Source organism: Polyodon spathula, chromosome 6 (genome assembly GCF_017654505.1).
Source record: "Polyodon spathula isolate WHYD16114869_AA chromosome 6, ASM1765450v1, whole genome shotgun sequence".
NCBI classification, from domain to species: Eukaryota; Metazoa; Chordata; class Actinopteri; order Acipenseriformes; family Polyodontidae; genus Polyodon; species Polyodon spathula.
In genome coordinates, this window is record NC_054539.1 from 42,595,973 (window position 1) to 42,607,972 (window position 12,000).

At 35.2% G+C, this 12,000-nt stretch overlaps 1 protein-coding gene across 4 annotated transcripts in view; it reads left to right on the plus strand.

The window, feature by feature from the left end:
* The window catches only part of arid4b (AT-rich interaction domain 4B), a 109,860-nt gene that overhangs the window by 2,170 nt on the left and 95,690 nt on the right, over window positions 1-12,000 (plus strand). For all 4 annotated transcript variants that reach the window (XM_041252887.1, XM_041252889.1, XM_041252890.1 and 1 more), the window contains exon 2: window positions 309-368. In XM_041252887.1, the coding sequence (XP_041108821.1) occupies window positions 363-368 (6 nt within the window). In that variant the 5' untranslated portion in view covers window positions 309-362. The remainder of the gene's footprint in view (window positions 1-308; window positions 369-12,000) is intronic.

Below are 12,000 nucleotides of genomic sequence, written 5' to 3' on the forward strand. Positions count from 1 at the left end.
TTGAAATGCAGGCAGATCTTACAGATTTATAGGGTTGGAAATGCTGTTTTTTTTTTTTTCATTAGTCAATGCAGTAGTTACTTATGAGTTGACTAGTTGACACCACATACTTCTGTGTTATTTTGTAATATACAGTTTAACATGGGTTTGGTTGGTGGCTAAGCAAGTACACAATATTGTTCAATAGGTTTTTCCATCACACCCGCAACAACATATAATTGTTTAACAAAAGCTAATATTATTTGTGACCAATTAATGTATTTACTTCCTGGACTAATTTTGTGCCTCCTGAAAATCTTTTCTTTCAGCTCCAAGCTTGGCACTGTCAGTACCCCAAGAGGAGCAAAGCCATCTAAATTAAAATGAAGGTAACAGCATGAAAGAATTAAGTTATTTTGCTCTGGTCTAACAGTTAATTTGGAGACAGTCCCATCCCTGTGATTTGGGGGTGTACTGAAAATATGCTGCAAAGTACACTGTACTTAATATTTATTATGCTACCTCCTGGAGGTGTTTAAAAGAGCATTCAAAAACTTTTTTATCACTAGGTAGTAGACATTGGGGGGAAAAAAAAAAAAACTGTCACCTTATTTTTGCGTGATACAGAAAAAGCTAGTTTCCTTAGTTCTTTAACTATGGGTCAGTTGCATGGATGATCCTGTTGTATACTACCAACTGAAATGAACCAACGTCTCCAGTTTTGAAAATTCTTATTAGTTGTGAGCGCCATGTAACAGTTTAAAGCATTTTACATTACTGAGTAATCCACATGTTTTGCATTGAATACATTTAAAAGTTTCAATTCAGTTTCAGTGCATAAATCATATACAGTATATTATTGCTAACAATTACTGGTATTTAATGTTGTTACTTTATAAAAAAAACAAATTGAAAAACTATTATTATTGAACGTAAACTTAAATGGAATAACGGTTTGTATAAATTCCTTAATAAACGGCTTCCATTATAATGCCAATATAATGTTTGTGTTGCATGATTAAATAAACACTATTGAATATAACTGACTTGGACTGAAAAACCTTGGCAATAAAAATTAGACACACATTTCAACTTTACGTAACATGAAAGGCGCTGATAGTGACCTAGTAGAAACTATACATTTAATTTTAGTGCTGTCAACCGAGTTTTTTCAGATTCAGTGATTGATAGAATTTAATTGACGTGTTACACCCTCCACTGCAGAGGGGGTCTCAATATTACAATATGTTACACCTTCCACTGCAGTGGGGGTCTCAATAATGACCGTAGGTTGTGAAGATATTATTAAAAGAAAAGTTTCATGTACACAGAAATAAAGCTTTTTTAAAAAAAAAGGAATATAAAACATGCTCCCATACTAAAGTTAGGATTGTCTGATAGTCAGGTTTGACACTTTACACGCTAACCCCAAACTTAGTACAGAACTAAATCAGACTGCTAAATACTACAGAGTAACAAACCAGTTATACACAATAGTTGATTGTTAGTTTTTTTTTTCTTTCATTTGAGGGTGCATTTTCACTTTTGGGTTAAATTCAGATTAATTTGAGGTGTTTATTAATCAGGCTTTAATTCTATACTGCACATGCATACCGTGCAGAATGAAATCTCGTAAAATAGAGTCCTGTTTTATCAGAAACTTATTATGCAGTTGGCACCAAGCTGATAGTCTGGATTTCTTCTTACGTGGGACAGAACCCTGGGAGACAGTTCTCCCCAATGCTGTTTGTGTTGTTTAATTGGGGTGTCACTTTGTTTAATTGGTATGTAGGAATTTTCAAATGATGAGTTGAGATCACTTTCCAAGACATGTTCACATAGCGCAATGCAGTGATTATGTGACTTGCGTAATTTGTGACTTGCGTAATTTGTGACTTGTGTGACTTGAAAGAGCTGGAGTCTCCTGTGTCTTCTCAGGCTGCTGTGGCAAAGAAAGTTGGCTTGTCAAAATAGCAGCCCAATTTAAAACAGACTCTATTTTGGGGGTAGAAATTGGCCTTTAGAGGATTTAACCCTAAAATCAGAACCCCAGTGTGTTTCTAGCCTGTTTTACAGATTCTTATTGTTCTTCTTCTTCTTTTTATTATTATTATTATTATTATTATTATTATTATTATTATTATCAATTGCAGACGCTTTTATCCAAAGCGACTTGCAGAGACTAGGAGGTGAAATCTGCTGCAGAGTCACTTACAATAGGACCTCAGTTTTACGACTCATCCGAAGGGCAGAGCACAAGGAGGTTAAGTGACTTGCTCAGGGTCACAGACAGTGAGTCAGTGCCTGAACAGGGAACTGAACTGGGGACCTCCCGCTGGACCACCAAGCCTCCTAGTCAGTTTACTGTATTTTTGTACTGTAACCAGCCTCAATCTCCTTTGCATTGTTAAAAACAATTGTTACACTGTCATTTATCCCAATACAGTAGCAATGAGTTACACATAATGCAAGCCTGTGATGAAACAGCCTGTTGATTCCCCTTGCATGTGGGATGAAATATACCTTTTTTATTGGTTATTTTAGCCAGTTTACTGGGCCAGTACTGTATGATGCTTTGTTGACAGGTGCCAAGGATTATATGGATTATGGCTATTGTAATAGCATTTGGATTACCAGACATAGTAAGGATAGGACCTTCAAAATAATTTACTGTATGTTGGGATTTACTGCAGATTCTGTGTTGGCTTTCCCTCAACTTTTTTTCTTCATGCTGTTTTAATTGGGCACTTAGTCTAGATATAAATTATTTCATGTGAGTATGTGTTGTAAAGATCACCGTTTCTGGGTCAGCAGAATGACCTTCCGTTAATCCGACCACCTTGTAAGCCAGGTGTGAATATTGTAAGCCAGCCCTGTTTCTTTTTAAATACCTAGGCTTATGAAACATCAATAAGTACAAAATGAAAAGGGACTGTTTGTATATGACTTGCACCTTTTTGAAAAAGGTGGGTAAATGTATGTTTTAGCCTACTGTATATATGGTTTTGTGCTCTCTATTTGTGATGTACAGTATGCTCTGATAATGTTATTAAGCATTAATGTCTGATGGAGGATATTGATATTATTAACTGAACAAATATTTTGTGTGTGTTTTTAGGTTATATTTTGGATCACTTTGGGTGCTTGAAAATGTTCTCTGTTTAAAACTAGTTTCAAGATTCCTGTTTAGCTTTGAGGGCATCTACAATACCTATGGGATAATGACTGCTTCACTCAAAACATGATTGGCTTAGACAGTCTTATGTGTACTATGATGTTTTTAATAGGGAAATATACAAGAGGTGGATAGTATACTGGAGGTGAGCATTAAGGGGTGTAACCCCAGGCTGCTCACAAGATGCATGGTAAGATTACCGTAATATCGAAAGAAAGATGTAATGTAGGACTATTTTAACCATCACATTGCATGGAAGTGTCTACTTAGTTATAATTTCTGTGTATCGTGTGAAGCCTACATCTTCAAAAAATGAAAGGAATTTTAGGAATACACATTTTGTAAAACTAACTATTTCCGATGATTTAATGAAGCCTGTCTGAAGGTGTTAAATGTAGATGATTTCCGTGAAGGTGAATTGAATCACAACTGTTTTATTATTTAGATGTTTGGCACAGAGCGACATATCTTACAGCAGTTCTGTTCTTGATATCACTGAGCAGCCAAAAGCGTGAATTCTTACGCAGATAAAATGATTCATTTATTACGTGTACGCAGAAAGCTACATTGCCAACTCCTGGTGTTTCACATGGCACTTTACCATTTACTCCAAATTGGACAGAACTATTCTCTGGAATATAATTCGTTTATTTGTTTCTCATTTCGGGAAGAAAAATGTGCAAATGTCACTCTGGAGTCAATTTGTGTGTGAATTCGCCCTGTAAATGTCATGCCTCAAATGGTATTGGTTTAAAAAGTATGTATGCCTAGCTTCAAATTTTATTTTGTATTTTTAATGTTTGCCACCATTCGGAGTGGTTCCCTTTGCAATTTAGTCCGATATTGTGTTTCTTATTGACAGGTGTTGGGTGCTTTATATTAAGTTCAGAAGCAGTGTTGCAGCCCAAGTGGCCTGCCATACTGTATATTAATCCGCCACTTTGGATCAAGTTTCCTTTAGTTTTGCTGGCAATATAGTGCTGTGCACTAGAATGGTGTCGGCACTTATTACTGTAACATAACATTTCCACAGTATGATAACTGTCAAAAAAAATACCATGGTAACCTTAATGTCATGGTACACCACACATCATTCAAGTTATAAAATGAAGGCTGTAATTCACAAAAAACCACCCTACCTTTCAAATGCTTTACAATTTTGACTGTTTTATATTTTATGACAAAAAACTGAAAAAGGCATATTTTTTTTTTTTTTTTTTTTTTTAAGACAATCAGAATCTAAAAACTAAAAACACTCTAAAGTTGTACAATATATGTTATATTGCAGCAGTATGTGTTACTGTCCCTTGCTTGAAACAGTGTGGTGCTGCAGTTTATTAGAACAATTCTAATTTATAAAATAAACTAATTGTACTTTGTTCAGTTGATGGTAAACCAACAAATAGTCTTTCTCAAAAAACAAACTTATTTCTTTTAAAGTGTTTGCTCATGACAAAAGTATTGGCACACCTGCTTTATTATTTCATGTATCCTGTGTTTGCTTTTATTATGGCTTTCAGTCGTTTATGATATTTAATAATCAGTATGTTACATCTTTTTGGTGAAATCTGGGATCATTCTGTCTTATATATTTCCTTCAGCTCAGACAGATTTAGACAAACAGTGGTTGGCTAATGCTTGGTTACTGCTGTGTGGATTTTGATATTCCACATTTATTTAATACTGCTCCGTAGCCATTTCCTTTGTTCTTGTTTGCTGCAAGTGCTTTTCTCAAACGCAAATCCTCTTGTTGCCAAAACGTTCTTCTTCAACAGATGTTGGAAATAATTACCTTTTTTTTTGACTATTGGCTTTATAATACAGTTTTAATGAAGATGGTTCATTAAATTACCAGAAAAAAAATAGTGTATTTTTGTCATAATTAGTGGCTAATATTCACTAAATGTTTCTACTTAACATGTTTTCTTGAATGATCTTATATTACGTGTTAGGTGTCAATACTTTTGTCTGTGACTGTATATCAAATACATATGACCCTTACCATGACAGGTAACTCTACATGTACTGTAGCCGTATTGAATTTAATCTTTTTCTATTGCCATTTTACTCATTTTAATCATCTCTTCAGTCCCAGTATTAACATTAAGTATATGTTGGGATTTTCATTCATGATCAAACATGGTAGGTTTTTTAAACTGGGATCTAGAATGTGTGATCTGAATGCATTCAACGTCCCAGCACCAAGTAATTTACACCATGGCATTGGAACTTGCAGCATTATAAAACAAACTTGGAAGCGAAAAACTTGACTTTGAAAGTGGTCATGTGTCGATCAAGTACCTCAAATCGAAGTAATATAAAGCAAGCTGGTTTATAATAAACCTTCATACTGCTGTTTAGAGTTTCTTTGCAAATTCTTACAGTGGCTGCTGCCAAAACAGGACAGATTTATACATCGCAGATAAGTTAAAACTAAACAACAGTGTTGCGATTTTTGTCCACAAACCCCATGATACAACACGCAACCCATTATGTTTGTGATGAGATTAGGGTATTTGGAATGGTATTAGAATAATGTAGTTTTTCATCATCATACTCTGAAACCATAGACGCTTGCAGTTCTAGTAGGGTGTGCATAATTAGGGCCCTATGAAATCCGTATAATATTTTTGTATTTCTTTTCTGATTTTTTGTGTTTTTTAAAAAACAAAGATAAAATAAAAACAAACTAAAATAATAATTTAGTGTTTCCGTTATTTTAAATCCAAAATGGTTTGATACAGTGATAACAATTAAGTAGCCTAACAATTATGTTCAACATATTTATTCAGAATTGGATTTCAATGCCAAAAAAGATAATTGACAATGAATATACCAACTATTTCAATAAAACATTCTGCAATTATGCAGTGTATACTGTAAAAGTAACACTTGTTTCTCACTTTTTTTTTTTTTTTAAGTAGCACACAGCAAGTATATCCAGATTGACAAAGTTGAATGTGAAAACAGGTCTCTCTACAGAGTTCTATGACATGAATAGTAAAAAATAAATAAACAGAAAAGAATCAATCCTTGCAGAAGTGCTCCAGTTTTAAATTAAATTCACTACTTTTTGCTGACTGAACAAATCTGTTTCTAAATAAATCAACTTTCATTTTTCTTGATTTTAAATCAGTCTGGCCCACACAATTAAGAGTGTCTTTCAGTAACAGAGTCTCACTACAGAAGATATGAGTAATATAAAAATAAAATGTATTGAGCAGAAAAGAGTAAATCCTTGTAGACGCCATTACTCTACTTTTCTTGTTTTTGCTCACTATACTAAGACCTTAAGGTCTTCTTAAATTAACATAAGTAAAACAACTATCAAATTAAGTTTGTTTGATCCACACATTTGTTAGTGCCAACATTACAAATCCACAAACTTAAATGTCATTTGTTCTTCCATCTGTGGTAAACACCCCCATTGTATTACATAATGGTGAATCTTTTAGTGTTTTCCTCAAAGTGATTCCCTCTTGTCTGCAAGCAGAGCTTTGTATTTACTAAAGCTTCTCTCTGTGGAGTTGAGCTAAGAGGGAACATTCAAGGTCAACTTCCACTACTTTAGTCAGTCTTCTCTGCACAGACACATCTGCCACTGTTCACATAGCTCTGGTGAAGGATGGGCAAGAGGTTTCAGCTTGCTGTAATGATCAGTGTTTTGTTGCATGGCTGGAGTCTCTCTGGGAGCAAATACACGGTTCAGTTGAACCATTTCTTTTGCTGGGTGACATCCCAGTGTTTGGAGAATTTGGTAAAAGCGGGGCGATAGGCTTCATGCACATTGTCTAGGATTTTTTTCTTGTGTCTCATGGAAAGGCCATCCGAGAGTTTGCCAGTTACTTCACCAAACCCAAAGGTTTTCACCCCAGGTCTTCCATAATGTTAAAAACTGAGACAGCTGTAGTACAGTGGGTACCCTCCAAGATGGTCAGGGCTGTTATCATTTCGGGGCAAACTTGAGATTATGTTCAATTTCAGCAAGTCTGAATTCTCCTGGCTGCTAAGTAATGTCAGAAGGTTTTCCACAGCTTCTGCTGATGACTTCACTTTTTCAGAAAATTCTCGCTTGTAATCAATGTGCTCTGCATGAAACCAGCTGTTCCATCCAGTATTTACTGCTTCAGGAGGAACCTCAGCACTGTGCACATATTCTATGGACTTGAGATAAGCGACCCATGTTCGCTTTCTGAAGAAGGCATTTATCCATATACTAAAGGTACCTCATCTCTAAAGAGTGGAAAATGCTACCATGTCTCACCTATCAGAGTGATTATGTGACATAGACATGTCACAAGTACACTGTTGGACATGACACATTTTAGTTCTTCGTTTTATACTTTGTTGATGCAGTGTGCTGCGTTATCAGTTACAGCTGCCCAAATATCATTGACGTTGAGCTGTTTTTTGTTCATTGACTCTAAATAGCTTGTGACAATTTGGAGTGGTTGCAGCACTGGTAAGGTAGCACTGACCCTCAACACCTTTATAAAAAGGAAATTTACTGTATTGCCATAACGTTTTTTTACTTTTTTCTGTTTTTTTGCAATTGTTACTTGGGGATCTTAGCAAAAAAACAAAAACAAACCAACCCCCTCCGATTTTATATTAACTTGTGCACACAACACATAACTGTAAATCTGTACAGGCTTCTGTTTGTTTTCATTCTGTTCAAATCCATGCGCATTGACCCTACGATTGATTTCTTATTGAGCGAGTATTAACTTTAAAAACAGGTTGTATAACTTAGAAAAACATATTTTCTTTTTTTCTTATTCCACTTCAAACAAAACACATGCTTGTTTTTTGTTTCCTCTGTGTTAGCCCACTTACACATCAGTCATTTGGGTAAATAAATAAATAAAAGGCACTATGACAGTATTTAGCACAGTCTCTGTTATCTGTTGTTTCATCGATCACCACTGAAAGCTTTTTACCATGAGTCATGGAGGGCACTGCCCCACCTGCAGTGTTTTACTAGGAGAGGTTGAAGCTTTTTCATTGTTTCCAGTGGGATATCCACCTCGGCACACTGCAACAAAAATCTTCAAGTTCCGGTCAGCTATCTGTAGATTTCATACTGTCTGTGACAGTGCATGAACGCAGCCTGCCGAACCTTAGACAGTTTCGAACTACCTTCGAATCCGTGGCTAGCAAACAAACATTTGAACACAGCCCGACTAATCACACATTCTTCTTCTTGTTTAGAATGTCTTTGTATATCATTTTTTGTTTGTCATCGCATCCTTTTGACTTTAAAACTCGAAGGCGCTTGGCCAGCCAGTGACACCTATGTTGTGTTGTAGTGGGACAGGTTAATGATTACTCTCTGGTCTACCAGTTGTACCAGAGTTTGCATGAGAGCCCTACTGACTGAAACAGAAAATTGCTATATATACAAAGTGAAATTTTAAGTACTAAGCCTATACAATTTGTTTGCCTGCTGAAGCATGCAAGATGTTAGTGGTGTTACATTGATGTATTTTCATACTCCAATAACTGCACAGTAATGTCATATTGCTGTAAAAAAAACAAACATGTATTTTTAAACACGATAGGCCTGTTTTATGCTACACTGTCTTATTTTACGCTTGCTGATCAGCATTTATTTACTGTTGTCAGCTACTGCACAGGAAGTAGTGTATTAGGGCTAAGTTTAGATTAAGGTGGTTGGTTCCAGTAGCACCAATGAGAATGTATTTTATGAATGGTGGGTAGTAATTAATGCAGTGTTGTAAAACCACTTTTTTTTTATTTTCATTATATCAGTTGCAGTAACTGAGGTTCAAACAATATAAATAACCACAAGACTGAAGATGAAGGTTTAAGTGTGTTCTACATCTGGTGTGGTTTATTCTGTAGCACTTTGTAGATTCTGGTTTTGAGATTTTGTTAGTCGTTCTGTAGTTGTCAGTCTTGGTTCATTTTGTGTTTTTCTTTAAGTGTATTTCGATTTCATCTATCTTTTGATGTAGTTTTGGGTGAAGTGTCGGAGGATCAAGTATTATTTCACTTCCTAAATCATTCCAAATAAAGATGTCAGTTATGATTTTGTTTTTATACCAATGTATACTATAAGACACAATGTAGAAATAATAAAATAATGTATTCAGAGACATTCAGCTTTCTTTTTGCACTCAAGTGGGGAAATACCTTTTCATCTACAATCTTTTAAAGTGACATGGACCTGCTTAAACTGTTCTTTATAAAATGGTACACATTGATTTAGTTTTACACAATTTAACAAATAAAGTCTTCATTATCAGGTTTCCAAGATCACAGTAACCTGGGGCTACCTGATTTCCTTAGGTAAGGTAGTCAAGGATTAGTGATTAGATTCAGTCTGTGAAACCCACTGCATTCGTTTCAAGTCCTGTAGATTTTAATAGGAAGTAAAATCCTTCTGCAGACAAATGTGCAAGACTAGAGAAATGCACCAGGTTGGTTAAGTGGTTGTCTTTTCTAGACCTGAATACATGTCTGTGGTATTGAAAGAGTTAACTGCGCCTTTTTATAGTACAAATAAATAAGAGTGAATTTACCACTGGAATAAATACTTAATGAATAGTCTCTTTAGTTGGTTGCTATTTGTTTTTTGTTTTTGTTTTTATTATTATAAACTCCCAAACTTTATTGAATGCACTTTGGATCTAAGGGTGTGTTCGGTACGTTCGGTGTGAAGTATGAACATCAACGTTCACTTGGGAGACGAACCGCACTGAGTCCACCTAGAGGGATGGTTTGCTTGCTAAACGTCAACGTGAACAACTGCTGGACTTGGTTCTTTTGCACATAGGAAACAAACTATACAAGGTAACGTGACTCAGAAGTAAACATTTTGCACATAGGTTAGTTCATGTTCTGAGGAAACAAGTAGAGTAAAAAAACAAAAATTGTGTTTGGGAACTACATTACGGTTACCAGATATCCTGTGAAAACTGGGATTGTCACAGTTTCAGCCTTAATTTGTTGTCCCAGTCGGAAAGCAAATGCAACAGTAAAATTGTCCCTATTTAAGTACAAAACTGCATCAGCGTGCTTTACAAGTTAACAGCAGAGTAATGTTTTAGGTTGTGTTAGCGCCATTCAAAAATAAAATAAACAATTGTGGAATTTGTTTAATCATTTTGATTAGGAGTGTATACCATATGTTCAAATGGTAATAGCTGATCAATTTTTTAAATCTGTCTTTTTGTACATTTAACATGTGTTGACTAGATGACAATATAAAGAATATGATATGCAATAAGTTCACCCGATGTTTAATTTTTAAACTATAATGTGTTATTATATACTGTTATTTGAACGGCTTCAGAGTTGCTATGGCGTCAGTGAGTTGAAGAAAGAAAAAAAAAATCCCAGTTTTTGACTCTGGACATCTGGACAGTTGGAGAAACTGAAGCTCTGACAGAAATTGGGTTTGACACCAAAATCCAAGCTGACTTGGACAAAACTCACAAAAATAGTCAAATATATTCTTAAATTACTTTGTTTAATGCCAACAATATGAGAACCATGCATAATTGCATAAACTGCATTATTCTCCTATTCTAGGCATTCAGTACATGTATTAATTAAATAAGTAAAGTCCTCCCCAGTGCTTTCTTCCACAGAAATATGTAAGAATCTAAAACATGCTATATTAAAAACCAGAGCAATACATCAACAGCAGTCATCTTTCAATATGCCTTGCAGGATATTGTAAACATCTGGTTCACACACCACATAAATGAGCTGAGTGCACTTGCAAACTGCTTTGTGAACACAAACAAACTCTAACCTACAAAAAAAAAAAAGAAAAACAACCAGAAAAAATGAAAACGAACTCGGTCCCTTTGCTCGCAGATAAGTGTGAACAGCAAGCACATTCAGTAATGTAAAAACATTTCTTCGAGCTGTGTGATCATAATAAAGATTTGTTAACTTGCGCACCATTATTCTAGTGTGTGGCTAAACGCAACTACAGTGTTTCTGTAGTCCCATTTACAACATAGTAAACAAATATAGCCTTTGTTTATTGTCTTTTTATACGATTTATGTTTGCTTCATTATTCCACTTCCATAATTCCCTGCAGTTTTGACTGAGGTTATTTCTGCTAGTTCTCTGTGCCTGTCTACAGCGTTAAAGCAGTGGGAAATCATTCCATTTTTTTAATAGAGAAACCTGGGTTGGGGTGACACAGATATCATTGCAGGCCACTAGACAATGGCAGGCCAGCCTGTTGATTTATTACAAGCCTGCACACGTTTGCTAAAGAATTCATATACTTCTACAAAGCCCAGTTACTCCGACTGATCAGTTTATATTAGAAGTAGTGTTTTATTAAGCCAAAGAGTCAACTCTTTTTTAAATGTATTTATTTATTTATTTTTTATAACCAACATAGCTATTTAAGGGCACATTAAATTATGGACATACTATACCCATTGTTCATTAAAACAGTTATTGTTCAATAGTAACTACTAGATTTCTAGTCATCCCCAGCCTTGGGCATATAGTGAAAGTGATTGTATGTATGTATGCATGCATGCATGCATGTCTGCATACATATTTGATTAAGCTTGTGTAGCATATTGGTTATTGATAGTACAGTACTCTCCCGCTAAGAAAACACCCCTCGGGTAGCAAGCTAAGTGTTCCTATAGCGGAAGTGTTCTCTAAGATGGAGTTCGCCACCAGACGCAATATGAATCACTAAATAAATAAATATATATGTATTACTTGTCGTGACGCACATGCAGCAATAAACTATAATAACACAATGTAACACAATTTTTGTTCCTGGGTAGTAAGTGTTATTTCCTAATTGCTTATGCTTCAAAAGTATACTACAAAAGATTTA